Genomic DNA, 25507 nt, shown 5'->3' on the forward strand with positions numbered 1-25507 from the left:
GGTTTAAATAGACAAAAACACATGTACAGATTTAGACAAAATAAAAACTGTATGTTGAAAGAAGTAGCAGACAACATCTTGTTTTCACCTCCTTTTCACCCAACAGCTACAAAGTTGACTGATATATTTCTCACCTTGGAGCTATGAGATGCAAATTATCATGTGCTTTTTAATAACTAACACAGTCTATGGAATCAGTTAAGTGCTGTTTCTTTTCACATTTTGCATGAATTATACTTCCTTTTAATCATCACTCTCAATCCTGAAGTTTGATAGCAGGATTCCATCACAAAGTGGAAAATTAGGTCCTTCCTTACCAATACTCTTACCTCAGGAGAAAAATGACAACATAATTTGTCTCTAAACTTGATGCATTCTAGTTTGCAGCAAAAGGCGCAGGTTGACAGCATCTTCCAAAACACTTCTACACAGCTCTGTTCAGATCATATACAATATTAAAAAAATTATATATTAGATGCACATTTCTCATTAATAATGGTTTTTTTTTATCCATCTCAACAGTTCTTTTGCTTCCATTCTGCTCTCTTTTCTGTGTATATCCATGTATGCATGTGTACACACAGTTACATATCTGGCCCATAGCCTAGAAATATAATAGTTTCTAAGGGTTCGTGGTTGTCATTTTAAAAAGGCTTTTAATTTCATTATTTCTTAAGCACTCTAAATTCCACTATATTCTTATTGTCATTTGATCCACTGAAATGATGAAGAGATCACAAAAGAACACACTTGGTACTTTACAGCTGTGGCTGGATAATCTGGCTCATGATCATCAAAGCAGGATTGTTTTTATGATCTTCAAATCTGCATATCAAATTACTCAAGTCTCTGCAAGAAAGCAAGACATCAGGACTATCTCAACAGAATACGAGAAAATGTAGTTCGAGGCTAAGTGAAACTAACAGCTTTTGCAGCTTTGCAGTGTTCTTAAAGCAAAGGAGAGAAGCAACAGGGAGCAGTTCAGGTAACACAGTCTAACAGATTCTGGGCTGAATAATGCACATGCTTATGCACATCAGCAATCCCACAACTGCAAATGATCTATTTAATTTTATGGTTCTATTGACCTAAATTTAAATGATTACTGATTAGGTGTTTTAAGGATCCTGCCCTGAAATAAATAATATTAATTGAATTATATATATATATGTATATTTCCACTGGCCTCAAAATTACTCATGCTCTAAGGACATGATTTTTTCTAAATTTGCACAAAAAGAGCATTTTTTACTCTGCTGGCAGTCACTCAAGTGCTGAATCTGAAGTACATCAGTAAGACAATGTTCTTTTCTTTGTTACTTTTAAAATTTTATAGAATTTAAATATTTTCATTAAGAATTAATGAACATTTGTTTAGCCCACTTCAGCTTACTTTTTTTTTTTTTAAACTGATTTGTAGCTAAACAATCATAAGTGGTTGCTTAGCAATCAGCAAAGAGCGAGACAGAAATATAGTAAGTAAAGAAACTGACTGACATGTTCTGTGTTTGAATCATGGTATTCAGTAAAAACAACAGAATAACACCAAGAGAAGTTTAAAATAAAATTCTCTTAATAAAAGAATACAAAAAAACTGTCTTTAGGAACAAATTATGCATTTAAAAGCTACAAATTGTTATTCACATGTCTCTTGTTATAAAAAATTCCTGTAGCTATTATTAAAAATACATGAAAATCCTTCAAATGTTCATGAAACCATTATTTACCTTTTGTTTTAATTCAATTGTCAACTGTGCTTCCAATGATTTTAAAAACAGTATATATCTACAAAGCAACCAAGAGTTTACAGCTTTGAAGACTTGAAATTGATTTTTAATGCACCAGCTTTCAAACACTACAAAGGCTGCTCTCTGCTGATAAAGACAGTAAACAAGAAATTGTCCTTTAAATGTTCCCTTTAATGTTTTTCTTTAATTAAAAATCAATCAAAAAACATTGCCACATAAAAAAAAATTAAATTAAGACATTAAAAATGTTTTATGTTTTTGACACACAACACAGTCAAACCAGAATGAAAACTTATGATGTTACTTTTGTTCACTTGTATTAGTTTAGACTTTTTTTTGCACTGTAAACATTGTTAATCAAAAAATAAAAGCATGTATAAGTAGTTTATCATTTAACTCAGGTCTTTTTATAGAGTGGAAATGTTAAAAATATGATGAAATTAAACTACAAATTATAAAAATATTAAAGTAAAATACTTCTAAAACACTTTAAGATTATTTTAATATATTCCTATCCTCTAATCAGACCAAAGCTTATTTATGTAGATTGGTTATATCTAGAGTCTCATTCATCTAACCTGTATTTATTCTTTGATCACAAACTTGTTAACTTAAATGGTCTTTTATTGTTATGATTCATTTTCCCATAATTATGTGGTTTAACTGCCTGATTTTTTTTTTGTTTTAATAAATATATGCACATGCACTAGTCATATTCAAAGTATTATGCTGGATGCTCAATGAACTGTAAGAGCCATTTCAATATAATAAAAGTGCCTGGAAATGTTCCAGGGAAAGGACTGGAAATACGAGCAATCACAGTGTCACTAGAGCTAGTACAGGCGATACACACACGTCGTACGCAGACCAGGTCTGAACTGCTCTCAGAAAATAGCTCTGCATGACTATCACTGCAAGAACCTACAATGTATCGATCAGAGGTCTCACCACACAGCTGAAATGATGCATTTGCATCCCATGACAAGAGTTTTCCTTTCCCTTTTGGAGCTCTCCTTTGGCAGGCCACAGAGACTGCAACACAAAGCCACCCAGCAGGAAACAGGATGAGATTAGGAACTTTTCTGTTACGGGTTAAAGTATTTTATGAATGTAAGAAACTCTGAGACATTCTACAAAGCCATGAAAGGTCCATGGTTAAAATCAAATATCTTAATTTGAAGAACTTAAGATGCCTCAGTTGCTTATATCTTATTCTATTGAAAATAGACCAGTATGGGACTGATTGTCTTAAGGATTGGAGAAGGAGACACACCCTCAGTGAACTAGAGTGAGATACAAATTGATCTTTATGCTGTTCCTCTGTACAAATAACACTAATATTGGCTGAAACTATGCAGTTTTGTCTTTATATGTAGAGGGACTGCTCAGTTTTCAGGGCAAAAAAAAGACACCTCATGTCAAGCAAGTGGATGAATTGCTCTGCTATCTTTTCTGCGAAGGTAACACACAACTACCTAGTGGAAGAAAACCAGTAGGAGAAAGAGATGGTTCTTGTGTGATCTTATAAAGAAGGAAATGTATAAGCAGCCTCTGGGATTTAGCTAGAAAATATATGACTGCTCAAGAAAGTTATTTAAAGCACTGTTTAATATCCTAATTAACAGGGACATTCATAAGAATTTGCTTGTTCTTGAATGTAGTACTTAATACTGAGTATTTTATCAAAACTGCTTAATAATTTCTGTTTTTTTCTTTCTCGTAGGATTTACAGTAATTAATCCAGAATCTTCTTTTATTTAAAAAAAAAAATGTCTATAGCAGACTGAAAAACAAAGGTTGCACTATGACAAATAGATTAGTAGGGCTTAGAATACACCCTGGGTAAGATTTATGGCAGCTGCACATTACTCTGTTTCATCTAATCAACAAAAGCAGTGACTTGTTAATATCCTCGATGCCCCCTTAAATACGTAACAAAGAAAACACTTAAACTCAAGGAATTTTTTCCCCAGGAATTTTGCCACTCTCTTCCTAGTACTTCTTTTTTTTTTTTTTTTTCCCTCTTTTTTCTATTAAGGCAAGAGCCTGCAGTCCCCTGAGAGTTTTACTTGTTTCCTGTATTTTTGAACACTTTAGCATTAATTTTACCACTTCTCTTACAGCTGAAGTAGCCATACAATTGAAAGCATAAAGCTTTCAGGCTGTCTGCTGCAAAAATTTGTCCCAACTGCTCTACACTGACCTTTTGGCATCAGAGGATTGCTTCTATAATTTAAAGATGAAAACACAGCTGTGTTTCTGCTCTGGTCAACAAATCCTTGTTTAAGTTCTCATCACTGATTTTTTTTTACCTATTGGAAAACATTAATACTAGTGTTAAAATATCTTTTCTTCATACATGCAGGTGTTCTTCAGGCTTGAAGAAATATCTGAAGAATTCTGCCATGCAACATATATGCTTTCTTCAGATAAAGACCAAAAACAAATCCAAAAAACAACCTACATACATCCACTTTTTGTATGTGTGCCTTGCATGGCAAAACCTAAAACTAATTTAACTTAAAAATTTTAACTTTTGTAGAAACAACAAAAGAAAAAAGAAATTAGGCATGATACTTAGAAACATATGTAAATATTTGTTGATATGTTAATGCTTTCTAGGGAGGAAGGTAGTGAAGTGAAAGAAAAAAATGTGCTGGGGAAAAAAGACAAAAAAATTATTTTTTTTTAATAAATTAAAGCGTCTTCAGATCCAGATGTTGTGACTTGGGAGAAACTTTTTAATGACACTTTCATCTTATCAGAGAAACCAGACTGTATCTATGCTTTCTTAATACCAAGTAATATTTGTCAGTATTTCAAATATACTTATTTCCAATTTTCCATGTAAAAATATTTACTGAGTTTTAATAATAGTGCTGTATTCACAGTTTCAGAAATATATGAAAACATGTGGTAACATGTTCAGCAATATGTTCAATGGAGTATTTGATTTCTTTTCCACTGTACACATGATTACTCTGGGTTAACCATTAGAATCCTAAAAGTATTGCCCAACCTAAACCATTCTATGAAACTGTGTTGCAATTCACATAATTTAAATTCCAGCCTCCTTAATTGTTTGTAAAGATGCAGTAAGAAAAAAAAAATCACAAAACCCTCAAAAATTGAGAGCCCAATCATACTGTTTTTAGCTGCATTCCACAGAGGTCTTTGTCATGATTCACTCTTGAACCCCAAAATAATTTATGAAGTCAAACTTATGCTATTGACTGAATTATGAGTAAGAACTGCCTTTTCATCAACATGGGGAAGGATAAAAGAAACTTGAGAATAGATGTTGTTGAAGATAACTCTTCAAAGGATTGATCAGTCTTTGAAATTGCACTGGTAATCACAAATTTGTAGGGATCTTTCCAGCTAAGTTTAGGTAGTGACAGTGAACACAAAGATGTAGAAAGCCTGGATAACTTTAAAAGCAGTTGAGAGCTGTGGCACTCAATCTTACATAACTGTTTCACTGTTTCATGTCTTTTATAAAACAGCAAGTTCTACAGAGGTATTATTATTCTTATTTTTTTGTTAACATGAATTTCTGTTCTGGAAAGACTGTTTTCTTTTTCATAATATGTATATTCCACTTTAGACTCTTAAATTGTTTTTTTTTCTCTATTTTTAATTGTTCTTTATTACAGCTTTTCATCTTGGAAAGTTCTTTAGATTTCAAAGAGACCAGTATATCAAGAATTATCGTTTTAAAATAATAGTGCTATAAATATCACCAGCAAGGAACTCAGATCAAGATCAGAATAGATGTAACACAAAAAATTAGTTCAATTCTGCTTCCTCTGTCTATTTCAGCAGCCAGTGCAGATGCCACAGTAAGTGGTGTGTTGCCAGATCTGGTCCTAAAATGTATGTACTTTGTGCCACTATACTATGCAGTGCATCTTGACTTGAAAAACAACAAAAAAACAACAACAACAAAAAAAAAAAACCCAAACAAAAAACAAAACAAACAAAAAACTTCATGGATTAATAGGAAAGCTTTCATACTGAAATTCTTCCCTAGTCAACTCTAGGATGGACTTCATCCAGTGAATGAAACTAAAGCTGAAGAACTATATAAAAAAAACCCAGACTGTACACAAAACTGCAGACTGTATTAACAAAATGCAAGCATTCAGAGGAATTATTTTGCAAAACATCTAGCCTTGTAAAACACTGTTAAAGCTGCATCTCACAACTTAGTGTCTTTAGATACAGCCCTAGAATAGGTAGCTGGTAATCTCTGGAATATATAGAGTATAAACCTGCAAACTTGCAAATGTTTAGAACTGCTCTAGTATCCTCTTGATGAAAAAGGTTACCTTGCACTAGTTCTAGTGAGAACAGAGAATAATACTCCTCAGTTGAAGTAGGAGATATATAAAAATATATACCTCTATTTTCAGATAGGAATTTAAATCACTGAGGATGAGTGCAACTTCTATGATGAAAGCTGCTTCTCCTTATATGCAGCAGCTGCATATTTCTTTTTGTAGTGTTGAAATTTCTGAGCAGAAATTTCTAAGTATGAAATAGCATATTTAAAGACAGAGCAGCACTAATATGGCTCATGCTTTTTATTTCTCTTGAAGACTCTTAGGTACTACTAGATACCTGGCAATGAAGCTGCACTGGGACTTGACATTAATCTATTGACACATCATAAACATCAGATGCCTGAAGTATTAAGAATGATCTGTACTTGAAATGATGTAGGAGTGCCTGGTACAGCAGATACAGCAATTTCCAGTTTGAGAGCTTCTTTCTACACAGCCATTCATTTTTAGCTGTTGTTTAACAAAAGCTGTGACCACCTCTTTTTTTATTCACACCCACCTTACTCCTGATACATTTACAAAACTCCCCAAGTTTGCACCAAAAGTATAGCAATAAATAATCTCCAGGATGATCAACACTACTCTTGTATATTGCAGATAGTTTTCAACACTACTGATATTTCACTCTGAGGAACCTATTTCTGGAACCTACTTGTGTAAAGAAACTAGCAGTTTTCCTTTACCCATCTACCTTACCTATTGGAAATCTGCAAGAAGAAGTTGTGACTTGTTCACACAGGGAAATGCAAACTAACTAACTCAGAATTCTGGTAGGAGAAATACACCTATATGTATGTTATCTTTTAGTCAGGTGAGTAGGTCACCAGAATGAGATAAACTAAATTTTTCCAGTAGTTTTTAAGGACTAGAGTGAACAGAAATCTTCTTTCAGCCAAGTCTAGTTTCCATTTGCTCCTGCTTTCCCTCTTCCCAATAAAAATTAATAGTTTGGCTCTTACGTGATTCAAAAGTCACATTGAATTTTGACCCTGGCAATGAGAATTGTACAGCACTCCCATATTTAAATATTTGTAACAGGCTTTTTCTTGAAAGCACTGTTTCTAAACTATCTTTAGAGAATGATTGCTGAAGTTAAGAACAATAAAACATGGGTTGGTGAAGTATAAATGTTTAACTTCCCAGTATTTTGTTAAACACTGTTCTTAATACACATCAATCTCAGGTGCACATCAAATCAAAAATGGCCAATTTTCAGAGGACTTAAGAACTTACAAGTCTCTTGCACCCATAAAAGCTGAATGTATACAGCATCCCTGTTTGTCCGTCCAACATTTTATACATGTATGTTTGTATGTTTAAACTATTTAATTTTTATGGTACTGAAGATGTTCATTGGTTCATATATAAGTAACACAGGCAACTGTGGTGAATAGGTAGGCTGCTACAAAGTAATGAGCAAACACACAAACTGTCAAATTGTGTGATTAGTGTGTAACAGAAGTCACTTAAAGAGAGGCAAGATTATACCACTCTTGCTCATATCAGGAAGTATTTCATTCAACTGCTGGTCCTTCTGGGTCAGTCTGAAATCCTTAGTCACTAAGTAACACTTTACTCCACAGGTATTTGTTGATATAAATTGGGTTATCTGTATAGTAAAATACTATTCATGTGAAATAAGGGAACCATAAGGCCCATGGGCTTCACTACGTCTAACTAGTAAATGAAAGGAAAAATAAATATGCACTCATAATAAGAGTGAGAAAATTTGGATCTTACTGAGAAAAAAGTTTTTTGCTATTAAATATTTATAGAATAAATTGGATGTACTAAGTAATAATATAATATTTAGCATGTAAATACATCTCCATAGATATGTGTACATGTGTATGCATATGTATGTATGTACATATATATATACACATAAATATATACATAGTTTTAAAGAGAATTGTGCCATTAAACGGTTGCTGAGAAAATGAGTATGAAGAAATGCAGTTGCATTGTATGAATTGCATAGTATGGGATTATCCTGTTTCAAAAACATATCTGTAAAAACTAATGGGAACATTTGTCAGAGAATCCTTACACAATTTTTTACCTTCCCCTTATTCAGATACTGAAGAAAACAGTTTAACTGGATTGAATAATTAAAAGACATGATAAAACAGCTGGATTTTCTTTTTTTTTTTTTTCCCCACTGCCGACACCTTTGATTCCTAGCTGTATAATTTACATATGCAGACACAGGTTTCTTGGAGTGATTCAAGATATAGTAGATCCAGAGAGAGGGCTGATCCTTTACTATTTCTCCTTAAGTCTGCAGTTTAAATTTTACATGAGGCAGAAGTACAGAACCAGACAAAGTAGTGCTTACATTCTAAATGCAAATTTTATATAACATTTACTCCAGGGATGTGGAGATGGAGAATACAAAATGTATTTTAGTAATGCAAAAGTACAGTGAAGAGGATCAATTTTCCCCTCTAGATACTTTAAATCTAAACCTTTTCTAACCAGAAACCTACTACACTGTTTCTTACCTGTTTTGCCAGTACAACTACAAAATATAGTATCAGTAAGTATGTTTGAACAGGCTGTACACTAGGTAAAACTGAATGTTTTCTAATCTACTGACTGGACCATGAAAACTTCCAAAACATTCTGTGTAGATAATGAGGGAATACAAGACCAGCATTAAATATACCAGCATATGTTATGAGGAGTTTCAGTTAACATTTTCCATAGTTGTCATAATGAAAACTCTTATAGAAACCACAACACACTTTTTAAGGGAGTAAATTCCTCTTTTAGCTTTATATAGATTTCAGGAAAAAAAAAAATCATGATTGATCTTATACAGTGAACACTGTAAAAAAGAAGGAATCATATTTTCCATAGGGATTTTACACTACAAGTGAAACTTTACTATTGAGTAGCATCAATACATTAATTAATTGCTTTATATGACATTACATGGTTGTAGGAAAGTATAATTTTCTGTCTTTTAGTAACTATTACACTTGTCAGTAAGAAAAAACGTGGAGTGTTTCTTTTTTAGCTTTCTGACAACTCCATTTCACAGTAAAAAAAAAGTTGACATTACTTAAACAAGTGTCATGGAAAGTTATTTGTTTTTTAAAGCATGAATAATAAATCAAATTATCTCTGGTTGTGCCCTAACCTGAACTCTTTCCTAAAGTGTCACTTTTTGTTAAAATCAATTTCAGATTTTAAGTATGGCTCCACTCACCTGATTGATAGCAACACAAATTCATGATAGGCATAAAATAAAATTGTTTCTGTAACACAACCCAATAGTTGCTTGAGGATTAGTTTACAGTGACCTTGTACAGGCAGGTTTTTTTCCTTTTTTTTCTCAGTTATAAATGTTCCATTTCTAGGTCATTGATTACTTGAATTTTTTTTTTTTTAATCTATTCAATTTTTTAATTTAGTCAATTACCACTGGCCATTTCTATTCAGTTTAAAATATTAGATACAGCTGGCAAGTAGAACATTTGGTGTTCACAGATCACAGGGCATGGTAACTCCAAGGTATTATGAATCTTCTTTAGGTACATCAAGTGACTACAGTGCGACTTCTTTCCCACTAGCTGCATACACAAAATGAGTCTGTGTCACTTCTCATACACTCAGCTCATTCCCCTATGACTCAGAACAGCATATCAGGAGAACCACAGGATAAAATAGATATGACATTTCAAATATATTTAATAGTCATTATCCAGAGCCTGCTTTCAATCCGAACGTTAAAAATCACTTTGGAACATACCTGTAGTGTTTGAACATTAAGCTGCATTAATCATGAAGTAATACTTTAAATTAAATCAACTGGAGCCAATTTCTGCCCTCACCTTCACTCTGCAAGTTCACTGCTCTGAAATAAATCTTCTGAGTTTGGACTTTAAGCTACCTGCTAAAAATTAAGTCATTCTTTGATTAGTACCTTATATCCAATGGTCCAAATTCTGCCATTTCTCACATTCACAAAAGTCAGTAGAGGACAGTGTGGATATAATTGGCAGCAGAATGGAGCCAGCTACAATTTCTAAATGAGCTTTGGTAGAAGACAGAGCATGTAAGTCTTTCACTATAAAGCAATCATCAATGTTGACTCAGGCTACTGGAAATCTGTTTGCTGGTTTATGACAGGATGTGAATTTTGTTAACATCTGGAGGTAGGAGGGAGTCACCACATAAATTTTCTTTCTATTTGACTAAGCAGAATTTTCAGCACTGAAAAATTAGTTATTTATGGGGAGAGGAGGAGGCAATGGGGCCCAAATGATACTGTCAAAAAATATATTTATGGACATATATTCTGGTGAAGAAAATTTTTTAAAAAATTAAAACATACATTTTGGAACAATAGCTCATATTTATATACAAGATTGGAGGGCTATAATACACTGTTGCAATAGATGTCCTCAGTGTGCAATTTCTTCCCTGTCCTGTTAGTTACTGCAGGAGGTATGACCACTTCAGAAATGCCCTCCCTCTTCTCCACCCCAAACCAAAGAGAAGTGAAACCTGTGGAAGTGCCCACCTCTGTCTGACAGTCTCCTGGGAAAATACCCCAGCATGCCTCAAATGAGCTAAACTCCTGCCCACACTCTCACATGCACCTCTTTGGCAGTGCCGTAACTCTGTCTGTGTTTCAGTGGGCATTTTCTTTTGAATCACACAGGAAACATGAATGAGACAGCAGAAGCAGACCCACCAGATGTGGTCTGGTTCCACTTTCATTAAGTCCACCTCTCTTTAGTGACTTGTGGTGGTTCCTACAGTGGTGCCTTACAGCAGACTGCACTGCAGACAAAAGGGAAAGTTAAACCATTGTCTAAAGTGAGGTCCAGGGTATTCTAAAAGTCTCCTACCTGAATTATGGACATCCGGCTCGGGGGAGCCTCGCTGGCGTTAGTCCCTTGCCCTGTGAAGCTGGTGTGGCAGCCCACATGTCCCTGGGGTACAGTCAGGTTGTTGGAGGCGGGCTTCAGGTACATCACCTCAGACCTGGGAGAGCTGAGGGGCAGGCGGGTCTGGTAGTCAAAGTACATGGGTGAGGTGGCCAGGGATGGGCTGCTCACCACGTTCATAACATTGAGGGGACCCCGGCTGTCCTCGCCCTCACTGGGCACCAGCATAATGTCATTCTTGCTGATCTTCTTCTTCTTGCCCTTGCCCCCTCCACTGCCACTGCCTCCTCCTCCCCCGCCATTGCCTCCCCCTCCTCCCAGCTGAGGGTGGCTATACTCGGCAATGCGACAATTATAGGTGCGGATCTCCTTGTTCTCTCTCTTGCACTTCACAGCAATAGTGATCATGGCAGCCAGCAAGATGATGGAGACAGTGCTCAGTGTCACAATCAGCGGCAGTGACAAGTCCCAGTGTGGCCGCCGATGCTGCTCGCCATTTACCTGTGGCTCGCCAGCCTCGGGCAGGGGCCCCGCCAAGGCCCTGACTATGAGCTTGGCCACAGCAGAGAGGCTGGGCTTGCCATGGTCACTGACTTTTACCACCAGTTCAGCCACAGGGCTGAGCTCCTCCCAGTAGGGGTGCAAGGTGCGTATCTCCCCACTGGTGGGGTCCATCTCAAAGAGGTGCTCCTCATTGCCTTCCACAATCTCATATGTGAGGCGCCCACTCTCCCCAAAGTCACTGTCCAGGGCGCGGACGGTGCCCACAGGGTAGCCCACCCCAGCATTGCGTGGCACCTGCAGCTCAGCAGTGTCGTTGATGAGGGCAGGCAGGACGATGAGGGGCGCATTATCGTTAACATCGAGCACAGTGACACGCACTGTGGCATTGCTTTCACGGTGAGGTGAACCCGAGTCTTTGGCCAGCACACGGAACTCAAAGTGCTTTGTCTGCTCATAATTGAAGCTCCTCAGAGCATAAATAGCACCATTCGTGGGGTTGACAGAGACATAGGTGTAGATGGAGACATCTCCAACATGCCCAGGCAGAATGGAATAAGACACTGTCCCATTTTGGCCCAAGTCAGGATCCTGGGCCAAGACTGAGCCCAGGTACTCTCCAGGGATGTTGTTCTCAGGCACCTGCAACACATAAAGATTCTTGCTGAAGCGGGGTGGATTGTCGTTCTCATCAAGGATCCGGACAGAAAATGACTTGGTGGAGTTAAGTGGGGGATTGCCCCCATCACGTGCCACGATGGTCACATTGTATTCATCCTGTGCCTCACGGTCCAGGGGTCGGTCAGTGACCACAGTGTAGAAGTTGTCATAGTTCTCCTCCAGGGTGAAAGGAATGGCACCAGGCCCACCGCCACCGCCCAGCACCCGACACTGGAGCTGCCCGTTCTTGCCTGAGTCACGGTCGGTGACCCGCACCAGGGCAATGACAGTGCCTGGCGGGGCAGCCTCACTCAGAGCTCCCTGGCGAACAGAGACAAAGCCTATGGTGGGAGCATTGTCATTGCGGTCGATGAGACGGACAGTGACCTTGCAGTGAGCAGGGATGGGATTTGGCCCCAGGTCCCGAGCTTGGACATCAATCTCAATAAGGCCACTCTCCTCATAGTCCAGGTTGCCCTTGACACGGATGAGGCCGCTCTGTGGGTCAATGCTGAACAGGTCACGGACACGCTCTGGTGCGTAGCCACTGAAGGAGTAGAGCACCTCTCCATTGGTACCCTCATCAGCATCAGTGGCATTGAGGTCAATGACTGCTGTGCCTAGTGGTGCATTCTCTGGCAGCTCTACCACATAGGAAGCTGCCTCAAAGATGGGGCTGTTGTCATTGGAGTCAATGAGGCGCACATTGATCTGCACCGTGCCTGAACGCGGTGGGTCACCACCGTCCAATGCTGTCAACACCAGGGTGTGGTGACTCTGCTCCTCACGGTCTAATGGCTTCTGGATTACCAGCTCTGGAAATTTAGTGCCATCACCACGGGACTTCACATCGAGGGAGAAGAGGCCGTAGTCATCACGAGTGAGCAGGTAGGTGCGCAGACCGTTGTCCCCAGCATCTGGATCGTGGGCGCTGGTGAGGGGAAAGCGGGTGCCTGGTGCAGCATTTTCGGAGATGTCCATGTCCACTTGGTCAGAAGGGAATGACGGTGCGTTGTCGTTCAGGTCCTGAATCTCCACTTTGATCATGCAGATCTCCTGGTCATTGGCGAACACCTCGAGGGACAGCTGGCATTTGGTGCTGCGCCGGCACAGCGCCTCACGGTCAATGCGCTGCTTGGTGTAGAGCAGCCCGCTCTCCCCGTCCACGTCCAGGAGGTGCGGGGCTGAATTCTCCAGAACTCGGAAGGTAGACTTGGGGCCGCGGCCGCCCCCGGGGCCGCCACCGGGAACGCCACGCTCCGCGGGCAGCATCCCGCCTCCCGCTGCCAGCCGCGCATCGCGCCCGATGTTCCCGATGACCGTGCCCGCTCCCTGCTCCTCTGGCACCGAGTAATTCAGGTTCTTCAGCGACAGGGCAGGAGCCCAGCAGAAGAAGAAGCAACAAATGGAAAGGTACATCCCCGAGCAGGCGTGGGGGCGGCAGGAGCAGCGGCGACGACCAGGGTTGTCCCCGTCTTCTTTGCCTCCTGCGCTGGGGTTGCTCTTCCTCCTCCGACCGTTCTTTCTCTCCTTCCTTTTTGTTTTTGATTTTTTTTTCCTTCTCTTTCCCCACCCCTATATTTCAAGTTCCTGAACCTGTTGCTCTAAAACATCTGCAGAGACACAGGATGAGAGGCAGCAAATAGACCATGTAGCTCAGAGGGAGGGAGCAATCGGGGGGGGGGGGGGTCGGGGGGGAGGGGAGGGAGCAGCTTCGGCAGCCTTTCAGCAAGAGCTTGCCGTGCTTGCAGTCCCCTCGCAGTTACTTCGTCTGTCCAACTTCGGCAGTGGAAGGGTTTCAGAAATCAGAAAATTTGCAAAAGATCTTCTCCTCCGGGCAGGCAATGTGTTTCCGATCTTTGAATCCCCGCAGATGTACAAAGAATAATAATAAAAAAAAACAATAATAAAAAAACCGGCGGCTGTGGTTCTTGTTCTAAAAACGATCAGAAATATTTCTTAAATATGTGTATTTATATATACATAGGAGAAGGGGATGGTCACAGGTCTGTAGCAGAGGTAAAAAAGCTTATTTGCTACTCATCGCTTGTAATACGATTGATGGAGTGGAGGGGTAGAAGAGAGACTGAAGGGAAAAAAAACTCTCAGCTTGTTGTTGAAGCCCTCTTCGTGTGCAGTGAGCGGCAGTGAAATGTCTGATTGCACCGCGGGGTTGTTGGTTTTCAGGGAGTGTTTTGCTGCATTTAGAGATCTAATCTTGCATTGCTTGCGGCGGAGAGCTGCATCTCGCTGCTGTCGGTATTTCCCCCCTCTCTGTCTCGTACACCCTGGGTCACTGTTTCCTTCCCGAATCAGAGGGAGAGGGAATGAGGATTGCAGGGCAAAAGGGGAAAACAAAACACATTAAAAAAAAGCCCAAACCCCAAACCACTCCGCCCCCGCCCGCAAAAACTAGTGTTCGGATTTATAGCTTCCTTTCTCCCCCTCTACTACCAGCCTCCCACCCGTCCTTTTGGGGTGAAAAAATTAAGAAACCCACCATCAGACCTTCATCATTAGCAGTAAATATATATTTTGAGAGAAAGCTCAGACCGTGCTCAATCAGCAGCACAGTTCGGTTTCTTTAAGACAGGCCAGTAGCCGCCGCCACCACCACATCCTTTCTCTCCGTGTATCTATGCGTGTGTGCGTATGCGTGTCTGAGGAGCTGCACTTTTCTCGATGCAGTTTAATTCCAGTTTGCTTTTCTCTCCAGCCGAGAGGAAAGCAACAGGCAACCCATGGCTGGACGCATAGATTAAAAAAAAAAAAAAAAAAAAAAAAAAAAAAAAAAAAAAAGCAAGAGAGGGGGTGGGAGGGCGGGGGGGGGTGGGGGGGAGGGAGAAAGAAAAGCCACCACACACACACACTCTCTACACACTCTCTCTCTTTCTTAGTCTCTCGCTAAAAGGGAAACAGTCCCTTTATTCACAGGGCTGCGCTATCAAGTGCCTCTCTTTTCTTTCTATTCAGCGTCTCCTTCCAATGACACTGCCGCCTAGCTCTCTTCATTTAGGAGAGGTGAGTGAGGAGGAAAAACAATCCTGGTGATGAAGAAAGTAGGAGATCTTTTAATCGATTAATTCGCTTATATTAAAACCTATGCAGTTCCACGAAAAGAGTGATGCATTTTTTACAGTCCTTTCAAAGCTTTAACAGTCTCTCTGAGCATCTTGGTACAGAGGAGAAGAGCGGCAGCAATGCCAGATGCGTTCCCCCTCTCTGATACACACCTTTCCTAGTGATATGGTGTATAGGTAAATACTGGGGAAGGGTAGCAAAATATTATTTCAGGTTCTTTTAACAACCTGAAATAAATGAATGGCAAATCCAGAAATGCAGGTGTTTCAATCTGCTTGGATGAGTCAGATCCAGCGGAACAAATCACATTCACTATCTCCTCATGTTCCTCCCTTCATAGGCATTAGTTACAGCTTCTTCCTAATGCTTCTCTGACTCACTCTATAGACAGGAAAGAAATTAATCAGATTTATATTTTGGAGAGGAAGGAGGGAAGAAAGAAGGAAAAAAAAAAAAAAAACAGGAGAAGGTGGGGGTGTCAGATCCAGCTACACTTTTACTATACCTCTTTCTCCGGGAGACTGAGGATCAGGAAAACAAGGCTGTTATCCACTCACTGGCACAGAGGCGCGTCTGTCTCCTGCTTTGCTGAGTGTTTTTAACCACCTTTCCTCAGTGTTATGTGTGAAATAAATCAGAGATCTTTCACATTAAAAGAGAAAAAAAAAAAAAAGGCAATAAAAACATAGGTTTCCAATACATAGCTCACAGATCTAGTTCCGAGTCTCAGTTCTGCACTGTTTTTTCTCCTTTATTTGAGTCCGGACCCAAAGTACACAGTTAATTCTGCAACGTGTGGCAGGGAGGCTTTCAAACGCAAAAGAAGAAAAAACAATTATTCTTCTCTGCCTCATTGATGGGTGGCCCCTTGCAAACAGACGGTCGCCAGTCTTAGCCAGGCAGCACGCGGAGCGAACGCCGATCCCCGATAAACCAGATCCATTTCACCAGCCGCCCGCAGGTAAGTGGAGAATTCAGTGAAAATTCAACAGTTGGAGCCGCGCTCGCTCTCTCTCTCCCTCTCTCCCCCCTCCTCGCCTCCCTCACTGCAGCACTCGCGGGGCCGCCGCGCCGCGCTCGCCCAGCGCCGCTCTCCGACTGCCTCTATTCACCTCACGCCGCGGCTTAAACATTGATACGGATTCCCCGCCAGCCAATGGGCGGCGGCGGCGCCGGCGCGGCCCGGCCAATGGGAGGAGGCGGGGGGCGGGGCCGCGGCGGGCGCTGGGTGTCATTGATTAGATCGGCTCCGAGGGGGACGCGGGGCGCGCGAGCGGCTCGCGCGGGTTGCGGTGTCTGGCCGCTCGCGCGCCGCAGCGCCGCGACCCCGGACCCGGCCCCGGCCCCGGCCCCGGCCCCGGCCCCCGCCGCCCCTCGCCCGGCCGCCCCGCCGCCCCGCCCCCCTTATTTATTTATCTGTAAGACACGTTAACAAGTCCTCCGCGTTGACGGGGGGGGAAGCAGTGGGGACGCGACGCCCCCGAGCTCTCCCAAAGCACTGCGAGGGCGAGGACTTGACTCCGCCGCAGGCTCCCCCGGCGACCGCCGGGCCGAGAGAAGGGCGCTGTGGGTGGGGGGCACCCGCCGCCCCGGCCCCGGGAGCCGCCCGAGCGCGACTCGCCCGCCGAGGGGCAGCTGCCGAGGGCGGGAGCGCGCCCCGTGCCGGGAGCGGGGCCCGGGACCGCGGCAGCGCCGCCCCCGCCCCGGCGCAGGGGAGGCTCCGGCCGGGGCGGCGGTGGCGGGGGGAGGACTGGGGCTGGAAAGGTGCGTGCTCGGATTGCCGGTCTCGACCCGTGCGTACGGAAATGAAGCTGCCATTTGTGACGAGCGTGTAAGTAGCAAGAATCATTTAAAGAAAAGAAAAAGGAAAAAAAAAGAGAAAAATATATTTAAAAAAAAATGAAGAAGATAAACACTAGAACAGTTAAAAGTCGCTCTTGAATTATTTTAGGAGCGTCTCTTAAAAGAGACAGTTAAGGCAACTGCTCGTTTGCCTTGCTCAATAGAATAACCTTCAGCCCTGAATTATTATGTCCATAAATATAATATGACTTGGAAAAAGTCTTGCGGATTTATAAATTCAAATGAGTGTTCTTTCCAGACCCATCTTCTCGTCCTGAGGACCTCTTTGTAGCTGTGAAACAGATAGTTTTCCATCCAGAGCGAGTCTGCTGGTAACCGTTATAGAACTAATGCCGTGTTAAAATGTAGTGTATAAATAAACTGTACATACATTAGTGGCAACAGAAAACCACTACTCTCAGCTGAGCCAACTTTCTGTGTGAGGGCGACGGAGAGATGAAATAAAGGATATGTTTACAAAATGGGCTTTGCTTTCTGCATGAGGGCTTCAGATTGGCTGAGGGAATTTGGCGTGTTTCGCTAAGTCACGTATTTGGAGAAGTTCCCTATAAAAGCAGCGCAGTATTAAAAGTGGAACAAACATCAGCGTAAGCCCCTGAGCTATCAGGAGACCTCGGTTGACTGCAGCTTGAGTTCTCTGCGTTCCTTTCCTTATTCTGCAGCTTATGCCAAACCTTTAGGATGTCTCAGGATGTCCAGTGATTTTTCCACGCCAGTTCTGCTAATTGAGGAGGGGGGAGGCAGAAGGGTCACTGCAATTATGTAAGGGCTCCCTCTAGCGTGCCAGAGATACTGCTGCACTTGGGGTATATCCCGTGTGCGTGCGTCCTGTGGGGGTGTGTGTGTGTGTACCTGTGCGCATGCATACTGTGGGCCATACACTGTGCCCAGGTGTGTACCTGTGTGGTAACACTAGTTTCCTTTCAGAGCATGAGAACACCAGCAGGAGTAAAAAAAAAATAAAATGGTTTGTATTATGGTGGCATATAATATGTAATATATTTCTGACAATGTTTCTCATGTTTACTTTAAAAAACAGCCTCTCAAAGCCCAGGATGAATTTTCCTCCTTTTTTTTTTTTTTTTTTTTTTTACGAGTTTAGTGTCTTCATCACTTTTTTTTTTTTCTCTCCAGCCTAGTGAGTACGTTTTTTTTTTATATGACTCAGCATTACACAATAAATACTCTGACTCCACAATGAATTCAATACAATTGAGGGCACTCTGCAGTTTGTAAAACAAGTACTTGGGACTCAGAATTAAGAGAAAAAAAATATATAACCCTTTATACAAGTAACTGGAGTCTTTGCTTGTAAAATCTGTCTGTTTTATCAAACATCTTGCAGCTTACAACAATCCATTGATACCAACAACATGCATGGAATACTTAGAGGAAAAATAAAATCTGAAACACTAGCACTGGATCTTCCAACTGAGTGCCAGGTGATAATGATAAATTGCTCTACAAGTCACTTTGATTTTTGTGGTACTAAGTTCAGCAGAGCTGCATACTCATTCTCAGGTATGGCTGATTTATTAATTATTTCTAATGATTTCTTGGAAATCATGCCATCATGCCATCTTTACAAATTGTGGCTCTTAAACCCAATAGAAACTTAGATGCCTAACTGGAAAAATACACATTAAAAAATAGTGCTTGCATATGAATATATGCCTCTGCCAGGCTGATGTTTGTTACATCAGACAGTTTGTAACAACAAATCGGCATTTATTGATTTTAATCCACCTGTGCAAGTAATGAATATTTTATTAGTTTGATGATTTTACAGTATATCTATAATACTTTTTTTTGTCAAATTTTTAGCACACATTACATATTTGATAGCTTATACTGGCATTATAATTTCATATTTATCATTCATCAGAAGTCGTTGTATTTTTCACAAAGAAGTTGGAAATTAAATGTATGATGGTAATGCAAGTGAATGCAAATAATACCTATATGTTATGCCATGTCAATATATGTGGAATATATAGTTCGTATTTGTTGCTGAAAAAACAAATGAAAAAGAAAATAAAATAAAAAAGTGCTTATTAACAGCTTGGACAGAAAGCTGGTCTGTGGAGAGGCTAATACATAGAAAAATCACAAATCCTTAATTATAGAAATACACATGTAAAGGACTTGTACTGTCTGCCAAATCAGTAAAAGCACATCAAATACTCTGTGTAGGAGAAGCTCAACAGAGGAGCAAAGTCCAGTGTAACAGCCCTAACAACTATGTATGGAGTTCAATTATGCTTTGGAATGCTACTTTTCAATATTTTGTTTGTTTATTGGAAGTTATAGTTTGATGTTAACCTAAATAACAAGTAGTAACAGAACACATCGCCAAACATTTTTTAAATTTATTGAAAACATAACAACAGTATTCAGTCTTTTTTTGTGAAGTGTTAATGATAAAATGCAGTACTTTATTATTCTATCTTTAGAATGACAGGTAAACCATTCTTCTTTCAAAAAATAAAAAAGGAAATAAATAAGAAATACCCTCAGTCAGAAGTGTTGAAATGAAAATCTATTGTCTTGGTGTGGAGGGTGTTTAAGCATAGCACAGAAGTCTCAGAACAAATAATCCCTAAACAACTAAAAGAAAATAGGAAGGCAAGGAAAAGATCAATATAGTTAAATGTCAAGGTTCAGTATTTAAGTTATTTGAGCCTAAAATGTGTCATTTGGAAAGCCCAAATCCAATCAGCTTGAGAACAATAGAAAGAAGTAAAATTAGAAAGGCCAAAGAGCAAATTTGAGGAACAAAGAATCCATATATAAGACAATTAATTACCTGCTAATAAACAAACGTGTACTTTACCTGTGTGAGGAAGCCATGACAAAACTGTCCAACCTATTATTTAGTCATAACTATAAACCAAAAAGTACTGCAGAGAAATATTTCTGTACTCTAATACTCATATAAAATGAAGACATTTCCTCAGGTCAACCTTTTTTTTTTGTAACAAAGATGAGATGTGGGTGTGTATAAGGTGTCAATGGTGATATTCTTAAAGAGCAGGAAGCATCTAACTAAATGGTGGTGTCAAGTGTTCTTACAGAATGTGAAAATGAGGTAAATGAACTGTTAAAAATATGCAGTCATTAAGATCAGTTACTATGTCTGAGGATTAAAATGTACAAAATCTGTTGATCTTTTAAAAAAAAACTAAAAGGGTGATCAACAAATTGTGGTGTGGCAAGATTTATTTTTTGTAGCAGTAATATAAAATGGATTAAAATAACAATTAAAAATAGAAATTATATGGCACCTAGAGAAAGGTAAGAGAAGTACTTCAGAAACTCAATGAAATCAATAGAAGCCACTGATTTGATACATCCCATAGTAGCAAAATAGTACAACTTGCATTGACTAAAAAGACATTCTTTCTGTTTGTTAGTATTGTTTCAAAGCTGTAGCAGAACAACAGGTGGAACCCCTTTTGTTGCTCTGTATGTAAGCAGTTTTATGTCAATTTAATTGTGAGGTCACACCAGCAAGACATGTTGAAGAGAGAATTGCTGAGAAAAGGAATACAAAATAACAGGGCAGGAGGTAAAGGCAAGAGAGGGTAAGTGTCTGCAAATGATGTTAGTGGGCTAATGGGAGGATAGGACCCAAGAAGAAAGAGCAGGAAAAGGCTGCTGAAGCAGAGCACAGGACTTTTTAAAAGGCTTCAGGCAAACTGAATTAGTGAGTAGGAACTAACTGTGAAATTCTCACTGAAAGAGTTGATACTTATGGCTTCTATGTAGCCAGGAATATTATGGTTACAGTTGTACCTGTGTCATTTTGGAAGCACAAACATACACCCACAAACATTCATTGGGCTCACAGAAAGGGTGAATTTTAGGCCAGACATGAGGTCTTAGGATCTGTATTCTTATGCCTCTCTTCAGACACATTATTTAATGATTATTTAGTACAATATACAGAAACATTTTTTGCTTTTTTATTACAGTGAAAACAGGACACACTGAGATAAAACCCAGCGTGTTTCAAACAGACTAAGAAGTTTTCTTAATGAGTTTTTTAAAAACAATTTCTTTAAGAGCAATTGAAATACTGAAAACTGGTTTCATACAGGTGTGTCTTTTAATTTTCTCTCTGCCACTACTACCAGATTCCTCCTGTGTCTAATGGTTGCCCTGCAGCTATGAGTGGCTGGCTGAGAGGGACATGCTGCTAGGCTAGGCAGCAGCAGCCTGGAAAGGTACAACAGCTACCTTTACTTCTCTCAGGTATCAATTTATATTGCATACATACTCACTCACTGAAATGAAATTTAAAATAAAACCAGCTTTAAACCATTTGCAAATTTGATTGAAATTGTCCAGTAGCTCACAGAGTTGCTGGGCAGAATGATAAAGAGACAGAGACACTCAGATAATGGTCAAGGGGGCTGGTGTTTTTACTTGCATAGCCTCCTTTAAAAAAGAATAGCATTTTAAAATAAAACACTTTAGACATTCCATTATAACATGATGCCAGTTCTGGAGTTAGGATATGGCATAGTAATATGGCATAGTAATATGACTTGGCATGTTAACATAATGCACGCACTGTCAGTACCAGTGAGATAGGAATATACTATAAATATAGACACTAGATCTTGTAAAAAAAAAAAAAAGGAAATATCTGCATTTTCAAATAGAGAATATTCTCCAAAGCATTTTAATACTTTTCTGAAGCAAATATTACATGGATTTTTCTCAAACCTGACAATTTTTGTTTCCACAGTAAATTACATCAAACCATACAGAAATGAACAATATGCTTTGCCTCACTGAATAATGAAGTACTTCACTGATGAAAATCTGTTTTATGAATTCTTTGTGACATGTTTGTTAAAGATTAGAACACACAGACCTGTCATTAATATAATAATTTAATTATTTCTTTATAAATTTATAATCATAATTAAATTTTATTAAATACTTGGTTTAATAGGTGGAATTAATTTGATTGCAGTTATTGCTAATGGTTAATGTCTCCTATGTCTTTTAAAGATTATGTGGCAGGACAGGACAAGTTTTTGTTGTCTTGTTCCTCTTTGGCTTAGGCTGCACTCTGGAAATATTGTGCCTTCTTGAGAATGGTCAAATAAAAAAATGTATGGTAATGCAGGATAAAAAAGGAGAAGGAGGAAGGGGGAAAGAAAACAAAATCAAGACTGAACAGAAACTCCAATATATGCTGAGAAAAGCAGGGAACAGAACTACTGTATAAGTCTCAAAGGGCAAGGAAAGAAAATATTCTCTTAGGCTTGGAGAATAGACTGTGCATAATCTGCAAACCTGAAGAGCTGGCAGACTGGGACCATGCATGGACAAGAAGACCTGGCATCTTACATCAGCATGAGGCAATTTATGTTCATTTGTACCTTTCCTATTCTGTCTAACTTTGGATGTTTTATCAAGCTTTGCTTTGGGTAGAATCTTATCTTTGAGAGTTAAAACTTTCTTGGAGTGCTGATAGTGCTAGCTTTAAGGAAAAGGTAGAAGCAGATCAAACTCAAAGATCTGGCTAAATTATTTATATTTTACAGACAGAAGTACTGATAGAGCATAAAGTTATAGAAGTCAAAACCACAGAATCACAGAATGATTTGGGCTGGAAGGGACCTTAAAATTATCTAGTTCCAACACTCCTGCCATGGGCACAGACACCTTTCACTATGTAAGGTTGCTCAAAATCCCATTCAGCCAGGCCTTGACTGCTTCCATGAATTGAGATCATGTTGTCTGGGCCACCTGTACCAGTGCCCCATGTTTGCCATCTGTATGGCAGTTTTCTTCTGTGAAGTGGGCAGTTTTCCTTATCTCTTCCACAACCCTCAGGGGAGACATCTGCTGCTAATGGGCTATTGAATGTCACTATGGAACTGGTAAGAACTATAACATTGTGAGATGCTCAGCCCAGAGGGAGGAGCCAAGAATTCCTGCCTGGATATAATATTGAGTTTCTGGAGCGCAGCATGGCTTCTCCACTGGATTTCCCAGAGGAACAGCTGCCTCTTCCACTGGCTCTTCAAAGGAAGACTACACCCTTCTACAGGATCACTGCTCCAACAGAACCACATCTGCCACTCCAGGAGAAATGCAACCACAATTCCAACTGGACTACTGTCAACACCCTGACAAACAGGGTGTCAGGTTGTATTCTGACTCTGTCAGTGTTGCTTTGGTTTACTGCATTGTTTATTTTGTCTTTTTATTTTCTTCCCTGATAAAGTACAGTTATTCCTGCCCTCATATTTTTTCCTGAGAGCCCCCCTTAATTTCAAATCTATAACAATTCGGAGGGAGTCAGTTTACATTTTTCCATTTCAGGGGAAGCTCCTGCCTTCCTTAGAAATAGCTATCTTTCCAAACCAAGACACCCATAACTCTCACAGTAAAGATTTTTTTCCCAATACCTAATCTGAACCTACCCACTTTTGTTTTAACACCATTCCCCCTTATTCTATCACTATAGGCCTTTGTAGTTCAAGTAACATTTCTAAACATATCTGATTGTATGAAAGATGAGGGAAATCAAAGAAAATAGAGACCCTAACACAACCATTGTTTCTCTCATGAAATATATTTCATGAGAGCTGTTTAAGGGCAAAATCATGTGCTGGAACTCTAAGAAAAATACCCTAACTTTAAGTGAGGTTTGGTATGGAACAAATATTTTCCTTCACTAACAGGAACAATATATCAGACAAAATTACTGACCCAACAGCATCTAAGAAAGCTACTGGATACTTCTCATGCTTCTTATCTAGGAAGGCCGCTAAGACTTTGTATTATATTATTAATAGTAATTAATACATTGAAGTTCACTGAAATCTCAGTACAGTGTGTCACTGAATCTCTTCTCTCTTCTAGTATTTCAGTATTACAATTTCTTAGGAGATAATGTTTACTGGCTGTAGCCAAGGAAGTGTGGTAAAGTTCAGTGCATCAGTTCTCCTCACAAAGCACTGCTTAGAGATTTCACTGAAATCTGTAGAGATACACTGACAACTGTAACATCAGTCAGACATGTGAGCATCAACAATTTTCATGTGAAGGAAGACCAGTGTCTTCAGAGCTGATGCTGCCACTTTCCAGTATTGGTAGAAAACAGAAGATTGAGGAAGATTCCGGAATAATTAACATGTAAAGCACTAGATAATCCTGATCCACAGAAATTTACCTCTGCCAAAATTCTTACAAATACTCCCCAGGTGGGATGAAGTAAAACTTTAAAACTTTTGAATTCCAAGTGCAGCTGGAAATCAAGTTCCCTGAAGAGAGTAAGCCTGAACTGTAAGTGCCAAGTAATCTGTGTGTATTAATTTGCAGGAGATAAAGTTCATACTGGAAGCAAAACCAGTAACAACAACAACAAAGGAATTAAGCCAGATTTATGGTAATTAGTTATTTCCATTTTTTTTTTTCATTTTAGTTTTTGTAAGCTAACATTTTGCACCCCCTGACAAAATTTCAAACTCTCCTAAGGGTGTATGAAATTTCTTATACATTGGACACTAAAGATTCTACAAGCTAAATTTAGCTGTTATGCAAGCCTTTTGTTTCCAAAGTATTCCCTTATTTAGTTATGCAGTTAGTAGCTTTACTTTAAACATGACTGATTGCAACTCTGTAAACAATTCTGTTGCTAAATCTCTCAGAGAGATGGAATCCCATTTACTCTCTCTTACCTGCAATTTCAGAAGATTAGAAGGAAAAACCCAAAACCTTAAGTAAAAACAAAGAACCCAAAACAGATAATGAAACTATCTTTGCACCCCATGCCAAAAGTTCAGGGACACAACTAGGAATAAATTATGATAATTAAAAAAAAAAAAAATCTGTCGAGTCAAGTGTTACATTTGTATGCTTTTTAAAAGGGAGCAACATCTTTAGACTTTTTGTAATAGGAACAAAACTGGGTGGTTAGTTTCAATAGATGTGTAAGCTGGCAAAGAAAGGTTTCCTTGCCAGCTTACACATCTATTGAAACCAGCCATCCAGTTTTGTTCCTACTAGCCCTTTTCATGTGTATACTCCTATGTGAGCTCCAACATAAACAAGACTTGTAAACAGCAGGCTATAGATAAGCTTTCAAAATGTTGTATGGTATTTTGCCCACATATCTGTCAAGTAAAAGGTTAGAATCTTCACTTTTTAAAGAAAAACATACCAATTAGCAGCAAGGCAAGGCTGTCTAGAGCATGAGGTTTACAAAGTTTGACGCGTCTGTAGGTGCTTTGTACGAAGCTCCCTTTCATCTCCTGATGACAAGAGAGAATCCAGGGAGGGGCCCACCTATGAGGAATTTGCTCTCAGGAACTACAAAATGAGGTTCTTGCCCAATGTGTCCAGTATATCTGCAACTGGGTAATGGGGTAGGAAATGATTG

At 39.6% G+C, this 25507-nt stretch overlaps 1 protein-coding gene across 6 annotated transcripts in view; it reads right to left on the reverse strand.

Annotated features, from left to right (window-relative positions):
* The window catches only part of PCDH17 (protocadherin 17), a 90386-nt gene extending 74024 nt beyond the window's left edge, over positions 1 to 16362 (reverse strand). For 4 of the 6 annotated variants that reach the window (XM_021530800.3, XM_085576928.1, XM_077781372.2 and 1 more), the window contains exons 1-2: positions 15743 to 16362; positions 10957 to 14459 (exon numbers count right to left, since the gene is read on the reverse strand). In XM_021530800.3, coding sequence (XP_021386475.3) covers positions 10957 to 13575 — 2619 coding nt within the window. In that variant the 5' untranslated portion in view covers positions 13576 to 14459; positions 15743 to 16362. Of the gene's footprint in view, positions 1 to 10956; positions 14460 to 14656; positions 14922 to 15742 lie in introns of those variants that run through there. The other 2 variants (XM_021530799.3, XM_077781373.2) reach the window with 2 other exon arrangements.
* Positions 16363 to 25507: the final 9145 nt, after the last annotated feature.

This window comes from Lonchura striata, chromosome 1 (genome assembly GCF_050655825.1).
Source record: "Lonchura striata isolate lonStrDom1 chromosome 1, ASM5065582v1, whole genome shotgun sequence".
In the NCBI taxonomy this organism is placed as follows: Eukaryota; Metazoa; Chordata; class Aves; order Passeriformes; family Estrildidae; genus Lonchura; species Lonchura striata.